This window comes from Camelina sativa, chromosome 17 (assembly GCF_030686135.1).
Source record: "Camelina sativa cultivar CO46 ecotype springtype chromosome 17, ASM3068613v1".
In the NCBI taxonomy this organism is placed as follows: Eukaryota; Viridiplantae; Streptophyta; class Magnoliopsida; order Brassicales; family Brassicaceae; genus Camelina; species Camelina sativa.
The window spans coordinates 4804479-4821595 of NC_141896.1; the positions used below are offsets into that span (position 1 = coordinate 4804479).

Consider the following 17117-nt stretch of genomic DNA (forward strand, 5'->3'; position numbering starts at 1 on the left):
TGGACCATAACAGCCATATATGTTTTCATTATTTGATCCATACACAAGAAACGTTTACAAGAAATTTCACTCTTCCACACAATACATCAACATATCATCATTCTTACTTCCTTACAAAATCATGTACATTGACCACGTTCTTAATTCTCGTACTCCAACCCCCTCTGAAAACTTTTCGATTTTCCAATTCATTAATTAATTAAGAGATCCGCATATCGAATCTCTTGATTAACTAACTAGGGTTTTATCTTTCTTTTTTTAATCAATTTGGGGAAAACCAGAAAAAAAATTATATATAATGGACCTCCAACTCTCCCTAAGATTTAATTTCATTTTGAAAAGATCAATTTATTTATTTTATTGCTTAAGTAGCGGAGAGCTGTCTTCCCACTGGTCCAATCGTCTCGACGCCTTCTCCACCTGAATTAAAAACCAAAAAAATATAAATATCCTCAAATAAATAAACAAATGAACCCAAAGTCAAAACATACTTACTAAAATTGTTGTATTAGTGAAGATATAAGCTTGCACAAAAAAAAAAAATGAAGATATAAATGGTAATCAGTAAATTATACCTCTTTATCCCAATCAGTTCTGAAAGTGACAATGACTAAGATAATAGTTTGCATGAGTGTTCCCCCAATCATCCCTGTCCATATTCCCTGCACCAAATCATTAACAATTTAATTTAATTTCAAAATTTACACCACTTCAACTAATAATATAAGACCATGTAAAAATGAAATTTTACCCTAGCTCCCATATCATAGGTGAAACCAAGAACATAACCAATAGGAATCCCCACAATGTAATAACATCCAATGTTAACGTAAGCCACATATGCTTGCCACCCACATCCAACAGCCACACCTGTTTTTATCCAAAAATAAACAAAATTCAATTATTGAATCATTCATTCACAAATCACAACTAATCGACTAATTGAATTATATTTTTGCCGTATTTATACCAGATAAAACAGGTTGTACTCCGTTGAGAACAATGGTGATGGCTAAGAAAGGAGAGAGCTCGGCGACGGCTTCAGCAACGGCTTCACTATCCGTGAAAATGTAACTGATGACGTGACGCCATGAGAGGATCACGACGGCTTCAAACAATGACAGTAAAAATGATACCACCGTAGTTACCGCGGTTGAAAATGCTGCTGATCTTGGATTTCCAGCTCCTAATTCGTTACTAACTCTCACACTGTAGTAACAAATAAATTTAAAATATTAGTAGTTATTATCCATTTGTAATTAACTTGTGTTATTTATTTATTACCACATGTGTGAATAATAATAGAAAACGTTTTTTTAACCAACCTGGCAGCTGCGTTGAATCCAACGGACACCATGAACGACATTGCCGAAATAGACATGCTGCAGATAAAAACAAAAATTAAGTAAGATAAGTTAGAGTAATAAGAACTTGTAGTATATTATTATTATGACCAAGTCATAAGAAAGAGTCGGTAATAAACTTTTTGTTTCTTGTTCAGAAGGAGTCAGTAATATACTACACTTTAATAATCAAATCCTTAAAATAAGTCGCTGTAATAAACTAGTACTCCAAGTTGGGTCTTGAAGTTATCGATACTTTATGAGTTTTCCAAGGCACAAGAAGTGCATGCCGTTGTTTATCAAGGAAAACAACACGAAGTTTACGCTCTCAAGAGAGCTAGTAAGAAACGTCCAAAATAAAACACTGATTTTGGCTTTAACGCAAACATACATTGAGACTAACGTGACTTTTTTTGTTTCTCAAAAAGGAGATTCCCAAAAACTAGCCAAAAGTTGAAGAGTTTGATCGGACAAATGATAAACAGCACAATACCATTATGGACACAGTGTTCTGATTATTGTTCTTAAATCTATACTAAACAAAATCATCCACGTTTTTTTAAAAAAAATTGTAACAATTACGGCTACATTTCATGGAAGGAACTAAAATTTTGGAAGTATTCTAAAATTTTAATAGTACCCAAAAATAAAGGTTTTTATCTATTTTCGGCTGTATGTACGTATTTCTATATTTTATGTTTGGCACATTATGTATTCTACTTGATATGTTAAAATACTGGAAATAAAAACTAAAATGTAAAACATGGAAAAAAACTTACCAGATTGCTAAAGAATCTAAAGCAAGTTCAGGGTCTTTAAGAAGTCCGGCTAGGAGAACAAGAATCTGAGAGTACCAAGATTCAAGGCAGAGCATGACGGCGGAAGCCGCAGATAACTGGAAAAAGTCCCAAAGACCATCAAAAGCTTTCCAGCTAAAACCAACCCAAGTCCGGCGACATCTTGGACTGATCTTAATGTAAACAATCTGAGCCAAAACAATGATCCACCACGAGAGACTGTGAACTACGGAGAGACCAAGTAAGCCCCAGCCAAACTTGAAAACTGAGAGCCAAGTAAGGACTAAGTGGAGGACGAGTGTAGCGGCTGAGATGTACGCACTTGGCGTCACGATGCTCTGCGACTGGAGGAACTTTTGGATCGGGAAGTTGACTGCGTAAGCGAAGATCATTGGAACCATACCGTATACGAAGACTGAGGCCATTGATGCAACGTCAGCTGGCTCTCCTAAAGAAATGAGGAGAGGTTTGGAGAAGATGAAGAGTACGGTCATTGGAAGTCCGGTGAGGACAAGAACAATCGTGGATCTTTGTAAGTAGACTCCAAGCATGTCGTATCTGTGAGCTCCATGCGCTTGCCCACATAGTGTCTCTACTGCACTTCCCATTCCAAGCTATGTCACCGGAAAACAAATATGGTCAGATACTTGATTTTTAAGAACAAAGAAGACCTTTTTCATTTTTTTCATTTATTTATTTATTTTTCATATCATAATATTCAACTTTAAAAGAACTGGTTTAATATGCGGTAAAATAAAATATTTGATTCAATCTTTCATCAGATCTGTTGTTTATGTATATTTTTGTATATGTGAAACTTATTTAAAGAGAAATGAAAAAGAAAATGAAAAATGTAAATAGTAGTAGTAGTAGTACCATGAGACCAATGGCGAACATATTGAAACCGCTGTTTCCGAGAGAAGCAGCTGCGAGTTGCATACTTCCTAACCGACCGGCGAAAATACGAGTGACCATAGACATGCCATTGTTGATAACGTAAACAAAGATCGCAGGAGCCGCCAAGTGGAAAAGATACTTCATCTCGATCAACGCCGCCAAGTAGATCCGCCGGAAATATGACAAATGTGTATCCGTTAATACACTCTCCATCCTGAAGTCAACTTCCGATTTCGTTGACTCCAGCAACGGTTGCTGAAGGTTGTCCACGGCGGTGGTAGCTTCCGTACCCATTTTTTTGTTCTACTCAAGAAAGAGAAAGAGAAAAAAAAGAAAAAGTTATGAATCTACGAACACTTTTCTCTCTATATCTTTGTTTGGTCTGTATCTTTCTGCGTCTTGGCTCAGAGAGGTGCTGTAATATAAAGGCGATTTTGCCGTGTCTACATTTTTTTAATTAACAGAAGAAATAAAGAAAGCTGAAAAAAGAAGAAAACAACCCTTTTTCCTTTATTTTAATAATCATATCTGTTTCATGAAAAAATATATATATAGTATTTAATGTTTACACAAAATAAGGCTATGCATTATCACATCGTGTCAACCAATCCTAATCGTATCTGACTCTTTAGGTGAAAATGTAATTATAATTAAATATTTGGATCATTTTATAGTATATTCTTTCGTGTAAGAATATGAGTCAGATATGACCTAGTACATGGAAACAAGTTAGTCTACACAAGCCTGACTGATTATAGTGGGATAAGCCTGATTAGTGTAGCAAATTGACATATATAGATTTGCAAATCCATGAAGTTCAAGAAATAAATAAACAATTAAATTTGCTGTCAAAAAGAAAAGAGAAGACAATTAAATCACATGTATTATTCATTAAGCTTAGCTAAAAACGTATGTGGTGTAGCATATACTTTAATGCAAATATAAACTAGTTAAAAATTTCATATATATAAATAAACAAAGATATTACAACTCTGCTGACATGACCATGCATGTTATTTATTTTCATATTAAAAATGACGTCATTGATCGAATTTTATCATACAAACTATATTCACAGCATTTAACTCTTCGTCGATGGTCACCGTTTACCAGTGAGGTTCTCTCAAAAAAAAATTGTCGTATCAACTACGAAGTACATTTGGTTTGAATGGTAATTGCGGTCAGGGCGGCCAAATCCATCTACGGTCTAGACCACTTTATTTTTGGGATGATCTACAGACCGCTGCGGACCAACTCTATTTGTAAGCAAAACCGGTTCGCAGTTGGTCTGCAGCAGTCTTATCTCTGTTTTATTTGGACCGCACCACCACGGACTATATTTGCTGAATGGTAAATAAAAAACGGTCCAGTCCGCAGATGGATTTGTCCGTCCTAACCACTGTAACCATTCACACTCATTATTAAAAAGTATTCATTACTGTTAATGATAACAATAATGATTAACTGATAATGATGATTGATGAAAATTAACTTGTGGTTTTTATTGTTAGTTTTTGTGAACAACAACACTAGTGGTCTTTTTCTATGGAATGAATGAAACGTCGGATGCGGAAAACAAAGCAGAACACGTGAATTGTTGTACCTCCCTCCCGGAAATAAAGTCCACACACACCAGTACTCCGCAATCAAGAAAGCAATGAAATAACCTTTCCCAAAATCAAAAAGGAACCTTTCTAGTTTTATTTAATTTTTACAGTTGCGTCGTACGTACGTATCGTATCTTACGTGACCGTGGGCCAGAAAAGCTTAAATTTTTTTAAAATTGTCAACGTGGTTAATTCTGTATTCTTAACTAAAGCAACTCCAGTCCAGTTATTACGTGACTTTTAAAATTTATTATGAGCATCCCCGATTGTTTATATCTTAATTAGTTAATTTTGACATAATCTTGCTTTTCTCGTCCACGACTTTTATGTGAATGTCTGCAATATGATAGCAAGGAAACCACCTTCGTGCCTTTAATTTCTTTATGTAAATGAAAAATCTTTGGAACTTGTTGATGTAGATTTGATCTTCATTTTCGTCCTAAACTTCAGTTTACAACTTTCATTCTTATAAGTCACGATCTCATAATCCAACTAGCTAATCGAAGACGGCGAATACTATATTCTTTATTTTTTTTTACAGATTTTAAAGACAACATCACATTAAACATAGATATAATAAAGTCTTGCAAATGCTTACAGTTAAGATACGTTGGAAAATATGGCAGTTGCATCGTGCCAATTATGAAAACCAACGAGTATTTCGTCTGATATTTCTGCGATGATCACATGGCTATCTATGTATATATTTAATATATTGACGAAAAAAAATAACGTATTCCAACTAATTCTCGTACACGATAGGCCGACTAGGTAAAAAATATTCAGCCTCTAATGCTAATTTCTGTTAATTTATAATATAAAGCTTAAAAGATATATAGTTTCAAAAGGGTATTTTATATATATGTAGAATATATAATTGTTTTTCTGAGTGTCGTTGGACACTTTATCAAATTGTCAATTTCCTTGTGAAAAAAGAACCCCATTATATTTGAAAATTTGATTAAAGGCAATATATATGGATGAGATCGAAGAGAAAATAAAATATAGGCTACCAACATAAGAGTCAGTACATTACAAAGATTAGTATGTATGGATATGGTTTCCACAACACGTAACTTGCAAATTATTATTTATATCCCATTCTTACTGAATATCTAACTAAAAGAAATAACAACTCCAACAACAAGAACGAAACTGAAACATGTCAAAAGAGGAAATTGACAATTAACTCTTTGGTAGGATTATACTTATACAAACGAACCAATAATGATGGGTGCATGCATGCATGCTCATGATTTTATATAAATTCGATCCGTCATCATCAGTTAAAGTTGTAAAGCAAAAATAATGTTAGCTAGCCAAAAAGCATTTACTTTTAGTATGAAACGAATGAATTTTGAATCAATTCGCAAATTAATGTTTTAAGAACTTGTATATAATTAAACCAAAAAATGTCCGTACATAACGAGATCTACAATGTAACAATCCGATCTGCAAAAACATAGTGTGAGTATGATTTATGGGTTGCCGACAAAGAAAATGTTCTAGCTGCAACCCGTCTGCGATCGAACTTCCAACAGAAACCATTAATCTATTCTAGATTTCTGGCTCTTCTTTTCATACCAGTACATTTCTACATGTGATTCTAAAAACTAAATCAGTATAACTAATTTAGATTATACCGGTTTACTCTTAAGCAAATTCTATAAGTAATGATAACTCAATTTACAAATTATAGTATTTCGATAACTTGTGTGACAGCCCTTCCAAAAGTAAAAAAGGGTTAAAAAAAAAAAACATTAAAAAGTATAAAATACATAAATTAGCGAGAGCCGAAAATGGATTTTTTGTTTTCTTTTCTTTTTTTTAGCAATTTAAAGTAGCTGAGAAATAGAAAAATCATGGCGTCGTTGGGCATGCCAAACTCGTGCTTTAAAAATTCACAGAGACAAACTTTGATCGACGTCAAATTACGTTGACTATTGACTACAGAGTCACAAACTTCCACAGGTAAAGCCGTAAGCACACGGAGGGTCTACATGAAGCTCGTCATACGCGTACGTAGTGTTAGGTGTGATTAATGTTTTCATAACTTTGTTTAGTGATAATTAAGTGTCATATGTTTTAGTTATATTATTATTTGGAGGATTTGACAAGTACTTCTCAGAAAAAAACAAAAAAAAATCGTCAAGGTATTCAGAATATATTAGTGGTAATTACAATTGACCAAGTTTAAATCGACCAATATATATCCTCCTCGTGATAGAATGTCATTTTAATATATATTTCCATTATACGTTAAAAGAAGTTCTAATTTCTAGCAATGTCACTTCTCTAAGAACTTTTTATTTATTTTAAATTATGTACTATAAGAGATATTCTTGCACATAGAAATTTAAATGACATAAATGATAGTATATGTTACTTTTGTATAATTATTATTTTTTTACTTAAGAACATCATTTAATATATATATGACAAAAATAATTCAAGTAATAATAAAACATAAATGTTAAAAATCATCAAATAAATTTTTATTTTTGCATAAAAAAATTTAATCATATGAAATGAAATTAACAACTTTGAAAACATTTTATAAAATGAAATGGACGAAAACTAAATAATAGTTTAAAAACAAATGAGTCGTATAGTTACAAGTAATAATAAACTCCGTTTAGAAAATAAACAGATATGAATCATATGATGCATGTAATGACACAAGTGTGTAGCCCTAAATCTTATATATGTATAAAATATATATTGAGACGACTGGTGCTATGACTCTTTAATATGAACACATATCCCTTGTCCCTTGCTTATTCGGAAAATCTTAAATGAAAGTGACATTTACATACTTATGTGTGAGTAAGCAAGAGCGCGAAGCAGAGAAGTGTTAAATAGTAGTCTTTGTTTAATTATATTTATACTATAGTAGTAATATACTAACAATGACCATATCGTTGTAGACCAATTTTTTATGAGTGTTTAGCAAATACCTTTTGTATGGAAAAAAAATTAGTTAAAATTTTCATCGGAGACGTGGAACAAAACTAATTACGTTACCTCTTTGTAGGATCAAACTAGGGAGCCTAAATGTGCATTCAAACATTTGTGTGTGGTGGGATACATTTGATGCAGCAAGATCCATTTGAGAGTTCTTGTACATAGAATCTTAGAGCATCATTAGTGGGGATTGCTTTTGCAATTGCTTTTATTAAAAATTTAATAAAAGAAAGAGAGAGTAAAAAATAAGAGAAATTATTGCTTGGTGGAGTATCTGAAGAAACGTTTCTCAGAGTAAAAAGACATGTGTCAGTTACTCAGTGATACATATATTAATAAATAAATAAAAAAGAAATATGTATAATAAAAAAGAAATATTTTTTTTTGTTCTCGACTAAAGATGGTCTTAAATCCCAAAATAACATCTTTTGACTCTGCTAAGATCGGGGTTCATAGTTGACTTTCTTTTTTTCCCCTTATAAAACATACATTTTGTTGAAAAGGTTTCAAAATAATTGAAGGTTTATTTCATAACGTCAAAATAAAGCTGAAGTTACAACTGGATTTGATTTATCACTTATTTGGCTAATTTGCACATCAGTTTCAGTAGGTCTAATTAGTTTGGTAATTAAGAATCGGTTTTGCCGAAATAAAAAACCCTAAAACTATAATTAAATATCAACACGTGTAAGTCCGTACCATATTTTGTTTGTAAACGATTTCCCATCAAATTGGCTCGTTTGAACTAATTTTTTTGTTGACAAAAAAAATATATATATATATATAATTAAATATCAACATCTCATTAATCTAATATATATAAGTGTTACACAAGGATTGTATTTTATAGTCACTGCTAGATATTTTATTGGATTGCATAGTATCTATAAATACTAATTAGATTTATGCATATTAATTACACATATTTTGAGGAATATATATATATAGCGATATCTTGAGATTTGCGATGTATTTTTAGTTATTTCATACGCTACTCTACAAAAAGAAGCAGCTTACCTTTTTTTTTAGTAGCTTAACTAGTAGTATTATTCTAGTTATACTCACAAATTTAATGTTCGAGGGCCATTTTCATACCCTTTTTTTGTTTTGTTTATTCTTCTAATCTACTGAATCTCGAAAATGCATATGAATAAAAAAGTTCGTGTTTGGAGGAACTATTACGCTAAATAGATTCATCGACGATCTCTGATACAAGATAATCTTGTTTAGTGTTTAATTAATAAGAGCTAAACCATGACAGCTATTTATTCGTCTAATTATTTTCCAGTACTTTTCTTAATTCTCTGCTATATACAATCTGAGTGTTGGGCCGTTAGGATACATTATTCGCATGTACATGATGATTGTTGTCATTAAGTTAATCATCCACTGAAATGAATCGATTTTAAAAAGATGGTCCATGTGATCTCCTCATAGAAGAATCAAACTATCTTATTAGCTTGCATATTACCATATTCCTTTTTACTTTTGGTGATCCTAAAAGTTTGTTTTGATAGGTATTAAAGATAAGCATGTATGGAGCAAGCTTAGAGTATGAGTGTATGACCTCCTTAACAACAAAGAAAGCTTAGAGTATGACGCATTGACGCTTTAGATTTACCAAACTATAATAAAAAACTATTTGGCCGTGCATACAAAAATGAAATATTTAAATTTGAAAACATACATCGTTGATAAACAAAATCTGGTATGCGCCTCACTATGAACATATATGTATAATAAAAGTTTTTCAAGAATCATGAACTAATAAGATAAACCTATCGTTATGGTACCGGTGCGATCTAAAAAACACCAATCGACTAAATAATTTAGAGTGGTTGTGTCCGGTTCTAATCAGGTAGGAGTACAATAGAATAAACCGAGCTGTCTTTTCTTCTCGTGGTTTGTTATGTTAACCGTTAAGCCATAAAAATGTAAGAAACTGGACTGATCAGTGCCGAGTGGCCCGAGTCTAAGAACCGTTGGAAATCCGACTGATTCGATGGGAAATTAGGTGGAGAAAAAGAGAGTCTCTACATTGTTGAATTTTTCTGGATATGAGAATCCAAAACGGAACCAGGCCCAACATAATAACTGGGCCTTAATATTAAACAAGCCCAAGAGACAAAATCGGGAAATATTGGCCGTGAAATGAGAGGATTGCAGAGCAGAAACAAAGCGCAAAGAGTTGTTGTAGTACTAACTACAGTGCTAAACACATTTCCATAAAGGATATATAAACAAAAACGTTTTTAAAGTTGAACTATAATTGATAGCAAATTGCTGCCACACAAAAATTGACAGCATATTTATCACATACAATATTGTTTATATAACGATATATTCCGAGATGGTTCCCATCAGGAATGATTTAGTCATCGATTGAATTTCACTATATTAGAGTACCTTAGCTTAGCCATCTTTGATAATCAATAGTTTAATACAAATACTTCGCTCTTTTCAGTGACAGCTAAGAAACTAGAAAGTATCAAAATCTAAGTTGTGTGACTTGTGAGACACTAACTGAGGAAAAAGAGATGAGAAATACCATTCATTTTTTTAATATATGAAATAACAGAAAAAGAATATCCTAATTGAATACCATTTTAAATTGATAAAATGGAACATTGAAACGTACTTCAGTAGATGATTAGAACATGTAAGTATTTAACTAGTAAGTAACTAAAGTGTTTATAATTTTAGCAAATTTGCATTACTATAGTCAATTAATTTCAAGAACGTAAAAGTATTGATTATTGTGATTTGACTGGTGGGTTTTTTAAAAAGTAGGATGATAGAACATTGTACAAACAATCGTCCATGAATTTATTGATTTTAAATTTAGTTTTTGCTTTATTAAATCCTTTCTGTTATAGTGTTATGATCTAATGAAGCCTAGAAAAAAGCTAAACCGGATTACTCATGGTATTGGGTGTAGTTAAATTTTTGTAAGAATCCCGTGTGCGTAAAACATATAGATGTTATCTAAAAGGATTGCTAGTGGTGGTTCCTCGACACACACACTTAATTGTAATTTAACCCAACTCGGCACTAGTAACCTACAAAGGAGTTATAATATAAAGTTGTGGTCAGAGATAAATCTCAGGAAATATTCCACGAGCTCACTACGACTCGGTCACTTTGTTGTTGTTCTTCTTTTATAATACTAATATAGTTAAAAAAAAATATTTTGAGTTACTTTGTTTTCTCCGTCTAAGTCATTACACAAAAATTTATCCGATGTATTATTTTTTTTATAATAGTATCGTTGTCCACATGCACAATGTTGTTGTTGTTGTTGTTGTCCACCTGCACATTAGTGTTGTTTGAAGTGGATCGAATCCGAAACTAATGAAGCCATGAGACTCCAATTGTCATCAACTACGTAACGTACCCCCCATTATCTACCAACTCACTCAGTTCTGTCAAGTGTCAACATGCATATCTTAGACATATAAGCTTTGATTGGTGACACTGACACAACAATATGCCACAATTTAATGTGTTGTGCAGTAATTAATAATCATTAATGTGAATAAGTAATACTAATAAGAGTTAAGTTTTTTTTCTTAGTTTCTAAAGTAACTATATATCAACTTTTTTTTTTTTTTTTTACCAATTTGATTTTATCGCCGTTGGTTTTACTTTTAATCGAAAATACCATCCAATCACATTATTGTAAAAAAAAAAAAAAAAGAATCGAAAATAAATAAATAGAAAAAAAAAAGAAAAAAAAAAACAGAATCAGAGAGTAAAAAGAGTGAATCAGGTAAAGAGGAAAGGTTCAGCCTTTGAGATTTTGAAAGCGACACTTTCTTCTCTCTCCACATCTGTGAGAGCAGAGCACAAATCTACACACACAGACCCGTTTTGTGTTTTTCTTCGCTCGCTCGTCGCCACGCGCCATCTCTCATCTCATCATCGTATCACATCCTCCATCAAAGTAAGCTTCTTTCTTCGCTCTCCCTCTTAAAACCAATCATACTCTGCTTTTTTTTGTTCTTACTGTGGTTTCTCTCTAAGCTTTTTTCTATGTTTTGATCTGTTTCTCGTCCTACTGTACAAACCCTTTTACCTAGATTAGATCACTCACGCTTCTATCGGAACCAATCTGGATCTGAATCCTGTGACACTCCCTCTCTCTGTGATTTTGATCTTTTTTGATTGATTGATTTTCACAGTTAAAACATGGAATCGGATCCAGAGAACAAATTGTTGAAGACGGGTTTGGTTATAGTGGCGACACTTGTCATAGCCAAACTCATCTTCTCTTTCTTCACTTCTGATTCCAAGAAGAAGCGTCTTCCTCCTACTCTTAAAGCTTGGCCTCCTTTGATCGGAAGTCTTATCAAATTCTTGAAAGGACCTATTGTTATGCTTAGAGAGGAATACCCTAAGCTTGGTAGTGTCTTCACTGTCAATCTTGTTCATAAAAAGATCACCTTTCTCATTGGTCCTGAAGTCTCTGCTCATTTTTTCAAAGCTTCTGAATCTGATCTTAGCCAGCAGGAAGTTTATCAATTCAATGTGCCTACTTTTGGTCCTGGTGTTGTCTTCGATGTTGACTATTCCGTTCGTCAGGAGCAGTTTAGGTTCTTCACTGAGGCACTTCGAGTCAACAAGTTGAAGGGTTATGTGGATATGATGGTTACTGAAGCTGAGGTATATCAAAGTTTGTCCCTTTTGTTTTTTTTTTACTTGCACTTATGAGATATGAGTGAGTTTATGAATTAGGTTCACCTTTCTTGCTTCTGCTTCCTTAATACCTTACTAAAGCCATATACTTGGGATTCATTTTGTAAAACTTGGATCTGATTCTCTGCTATAATCTTCAACTGAAGAGGTGTTGTTGTGTGCTTTTTTGTTTTTGGTAGTTTTATATATAAAATACTTGTCGTTGTTCGTGGCAGGATTACTTCTCGAAATGGGGAGAGAGTGGTGAAGTTGATCTGAAGGTTGAGCTAGAGCGTCTTATCATCTTGACTGCAAGTAGATGTTTATTGGGTAGAGAAGTTCGTGACCAGCTTTTTGATGATGTATCTGCTTTGTTCCATGATCTTGACAATGGAATGCTTCCAATCAGTGTTCTCTTCCCATACCTTCCACTTCCAGCTCACAGACGTCGTGACCGTGCACGAGAAAAGCTTGCTGATATTTTCTCAAAGATCATAGGGTCGAGAAAAAGCTCTGGCAAATCAGAGAACGACATGTTGCAGTGTTTCATCGAGTCAAAGTACAAAGACGGTAGACAGACAACGGAATCTGAAGTCACTGGTTTGCTCATTGCTGCTCTGTTTGCAGGACAACACACTAGCTCTATCACTTCCACGTGGACTGGTGCTTATCTGATGCGATACAAAGAGTACTTCTCAGCTGCTTTTGATGAGCAGAAGAACCTGATTGCCAAACATGGAGACAAGATCGATCACGATATCTTATCCGAGATGGATGTTCTCTACCGCTGCATTAAGGAAGCCTTGAGGCTTCACCCTCCATTGATCATGCTCATGAGAGCTTCACACAGTGATTTTAGCGTGACAGCTCGGGATGGGAAAACATATGATATCCCAAAGGGTCACATTGTTGCAACCTCGCCTGCATTTGCCAACCGGTTACCGCATATCTTCAAAGATCCGGACACCTATGACCCAGAAAGATACTCCCCGGGAAGAGAAGAGGACAAAGCTGCAGGAGCATTCTCATACATTTCATTCGGTGGAGGTAGGCACGGGTGTCTTGGAGAGCCGTTTGCTTACCTACAGATCAAAGCCATATGGAGTCATTTGTTGAGGAACTTTGAGCTTGAGTTGGTTTCACCGTTCCCGGAGATAGACTGGAACGCTATGGTTGTTGGTGTTAAAGGCAGTGTGATGGTGCGTTACAAGCGGCGCCAGCTTTCTTGAAGACAGGTTTAAGGTTATTACAACTTTGGTTTTTCCTCTGCCTTAAGCTTTTGCTTTTGTCTCTCTTTGGTTTTAGTTTTGTTGTTTGGATGATTCTTCTGCTTTGCCAACTGTTCCTGTTCTTTAATTGACTTTATTTTCAAGCTCTCTAAGTTTGTTGGAACTGGGGAATGTGCTAATTCAAATGGAGAATTTATGCGTAATTTATATTTTGGTTTGGGCTTAATCACTACTCGGATAGTCTCATTAGTGAACTATACAAAGGTCATCAAACTCAAATCTGTTAAAATTGCAGAACACCAAAAAGATTAGGTGAGTCAAGTCTAATTGCATGCCTTAAAAAACGTAACAGATAACTTTTTTACAAATCCTGTTAGAAAGAATCTTTCAAAAATGAAAAGTAACCAAAACATTAGTTTGTTTAATTGGTAAAATTCTATTTTAGGAAGAAAATATTTGATTGTAGTGAATATCTTGGACTAATAATTTAGTAGAGGTAATGAGACCAAATCTGGTGCCAAATCATTGTTTTAAATGGTTTCATATTCTTTCTTAATACTCTGCATTACAATGTAAACGCAGGTGTATATGAATGCATGTATAAATTTTATATCTAGATCCATAAAATGGTTAAATATCAGAATTGTCATCGTGTCCCTTATGAACGTCTTCTGACTCTCTCTTCATCGCCGGGAAAAAACACCTTTCATCCGTCGACGCATATTCAAGTCACTGGAGACAACAACGCCCACTTTTGTTCCGTGTAATCTCTTTCGACAACCTCGATTAAAAGGATCCAAGTCTCGGCGTGGAAGCTTGCGTCTAAGCTTCAAAAGCCTCCTTCTCAACGCTCATAACGCTTTATATATCTATTAGGTTTGTGTTCATTTGGTTTGGTTTCTGAAATTTTCCTAGGTTAACTCGCGTACGTAATCACGATACTGTAGATGGAGAGCATAACGAAGTGGGACTTGGGATCACTCCGAACTTATTACTCCATTGAACCTTGGGAGAAGTTTCAAGAAGAGGAGGTTCTAGACATTAGCCTTGTTCCTCAACTTCAAGGGGAGTTATGGAAGGCTCAATCGAGAATCAAAGAGCTCGAGGCCGAAAAGTATGGATCGTGTTTCATAAGAAACCAAAGATTTGAGAGAGAAAAAACTACTGATCCAGCTGTTGACTACTTGAAGGAGAAGTTAAGCAAAGAGAGGGAAGAAATGAAAAGAGCTAAAGCTGAGAATTCTAGGTTAAAGAAGAAGATTTTGAATATGGAATCATCAGTGAATCGGTTGAGAAGAGAAAGAGATACAATGGAGAAAGTGTGCGAGGAACTGGTTACAAGGATAGATGAATTGAAGGCGAATGCAAGGAGGATGTGGAACGAGACTGAGGAGGAGAGGCAAATGTTGCAGATGGCTGAGATGTGGAGGGAGGACAGGGTTAGGGTTAAGTTCACGGATGCCAAACTTGCCTTGCAAGAAAAATACGAGGAGATGGACTTGTATGTAAATGAGTTAGAGAAGTGTTTGGAGATGGCGAAAGAAGTAGGAGGAATTGATGAGATGAGGCTGAGGAGAGGTGAAGGTTTAATAAAGATTGCGAGATCTTTGGAACCTATAGATGATAAGATTAGATTCTGAGAGATTTGAGTTTGTGTCTGATGGAGATATTGTTCATCAACACTAATGCAATGTGTTGCAAGAAAAGTATGAGGTGATGAATTTGTTTAATGTCCGGTTTTTTTCTTATGAATGTTAGGTTTTATATTATTTATAATTTTTGACATAAGATTACAAAAATACATAAGTAACGGATAAAAAGACCAAAAACTACGAAAATGAAACAAAGTAAAAATAGTAATCGCAAAGCCGAAACCACGAACAGAAACTACGATAGAGCAAAATTAACACTAAGATGAAAACACCTTAATTATTTTTATGACAGAATATTAAGTTTTTAACACTAATATCTCCTCTTTTTTTTACAACAACGCGTTTTTTTATAAGTTATTTTAAAATACTATCAATAAAACAAATAATCAACATAGCTACATCAAATCCGTTAGATTCTAAACATTGTAAGTTGTAACAAAAAAGATAATTTATCAATAAAAAAAAAGGTAATAATTAATCCATTCGCAACGACTATATATAATCCGTACTCCATTCATGATAGAAGTATTAACGGGCAACATATGCAATTTGATAGTACGATTTTGGTCTAGTGTGGGGAACCTACGAAGACGACCATTTGCAACAACTTTGTCACAGTTTGGAATTTGAACCTCCAATGTAAAGTAAAAAAACAATAATATCTTTTAACCAATCATTAGATCAAAGTGTTCCCATGATTTTTGGGACATGGTTACATGTATAAATGGTTTGCCAAAAAAAAAAAAAAGGTTACATGTATAAATAAATTTACCTTACGCCTTTAATCATTGAATCGTCCAATTTTTTTTATTCAATCATTTCATCTTTAATTTTAGAAAAGGAGTATATGCACTACATACCATAAAAATGAAAAGTATTTAACAAACTATCATGGGACCCACAATCTATTCTCTCTCTTCATATACAATTACTTTTATATCCATTACATATATTACATGTTATTTGTTTAAATATCATGTTATTTTTGTTTTTTGAACGAAATTATATATCAGGTTGGGTTCACAAATGAAATAGTTAGGGTTTAAAGTTTACAATTAAAACGAAATTATATGTCGGTTTGGGTTCACAAATGAGATTGTTAAGGTTTAGATTTTACAATTAGAACGAAATTATATGTCGGTTTGGATTCACAAATAAGATGGTTAGGGTTTAGATTTTACAATTAGAACGAAATTATATGTCGGTTTGGGTTCACAAATAAGATGGTTAGAGTTTAAATTTTACAATTAGAACGAAATTATATATCGGTTTGGGTTCACAAATGAGATGGTTAGGGTTTAGATTTTACAATTAGAACGAAATTATATGTCAGTTTGGGTTCATAAATGAGATGTAAAATATAAATATTACATGCTATTTTAAAAAATTTCACGTAATCTTTCATTTCTACATTACAATAAAATAAGAAAAGGGTGATTTTGTCTTTTTACTCCCAAAAAACGTGGGTCCCATGGTATTCTCCTAGTAAAAAAAAATTGTTGTGCTATTCTCTTAAATAACTTTTAGAATTGTGGTATTTATTTAATTAACCCTTTAGAAAACTAGTGCAACATGAATCAAACATTGTGATCAAAATTTGCCATTTTGATTTAGAATAAGCATTTTGTTAGTTAGAGACCAAGGAAATTATCAATGCAACCTCTCTTGGATGTCTTTTTAGTTGTTGTCGTCATATATATACTAGTATTTATAAATTGTTGAATTCTACATGGCATATATATTTTTTTTAGAAACCCCATTTTTAGGTTTCTTTTTCGTTTGTCACTTGTTTTTGTTTGTTTCTTTATAAAATGTATGTTATAAAATATCATACAATTTATCTTTTTTTTTTTGGTTGCTAATGAATGATCCATGGAATCTAGAGATCCAATCTTTGGCCAGCGTTACGGCTCTGCACTTGGCCAATCAAAGTTATTCTCTTTATATTTTCCAA

General features: G+C 33.4%; 2 protein-coding genes and 1 pseudogene across 2 annotated transcripts; 2 read left to right on the top strand and 1 right to left on the bottom strand.

Moving 5' to 3' along the window:
- LOC104755420 (protein DETOXIFICATION 36) lies at nucleotides 1-3626 on the bottom strand. The gene is made up of 7 exons (XM_010477799.2): nucleotides 3017-3626; nucleotides 2123-2754; nucleotides 1326-1382; nucleotides 971-1209; nucleotides 752-870; nucleotides 576-662; nucleotides 1-420 (listed from the first exon to the last, which is right to left on the bottom strand). The coding sequence occupies exons 1-7, from the start codon at nucleotides 3329-3331 to the stop codon at nucleotides 358-360; spliced, it is 1512 nt and encodes a 503-aa protein (XP_010476101.1). The 5' UTR covers nucleotides 3332-3626; the 3' UTR covers nucleotides 1-357.
- A 7466-nt stretch (nucleotides 3627-11092) lies between these two features.
- Nucleotides 11093-13714, top strand: LOC104755421 (sterol 14-demethylase). The gene is made up of 3 exons (XM_010477800.3): nucleotides 11093-11551; nucleotides 11790-12270; nucleotides 12519-13714. Exons 2-3 carry the CDS (start codon nucleotides 11797-11799, stop codon nucleotides 13509-13511), a joined length of 1467 nt encoding a protein of 488 aa, XP_010476102.1. The 5' UTR covers nucleotides 11093-11551; nucleotides 11790-11796; the 3' UTR covers nucleotides 13512-13714.
- Nucleotides 13715-14344: 630 nt separating this feature from the next.
- On the top strand, nucleotides 14345-15211 carry LOC104755422 (uncharacterized; annotated as a pseudogene).
- Nucleotides 15212-17117: the final 1906 nt, after the last annotated feature.

Excerpts from the sequence above, each read along its gene's own strand:
- LOC104755420 (XM_010477799.2), bottom strand. The coding sequence starts at position 3,331 with ATGGGTACGGAAGCTACCACCGCCGTGGACAACCTTCAGCAACCGTTG. Across the intron at positions 2,755-3,016 it reads TGTTCGCCATTGGTCTCATG|CTTGGAATGGGAAGTGCAGT; the intron begins GTACTACTACTA and ends CCGGTGACATAG. Across the intron at positions 871-970 it reads AGTACAACCTGTTTTATCTG|GTGTGGCTGTTGGATGTGGG; the intron begins GTATAAATACGG and ends GGATAAAAACAG.
- LOC104755421 (XM_010477800.3), top strand. The coding sequence starts at position 11,797 with ATGGAATCGGATCCAGAGAACAAATTGTTGAAGACGGGTTTGGTTATA. Across the intron at positions 12,271-12,518 it reads TGATGGTTACTGAAGCTGAG|GATTACTTCTCGAAATGGGG; the intron begins GTATATCAAAGT and ends TGTTCGTGGCAG.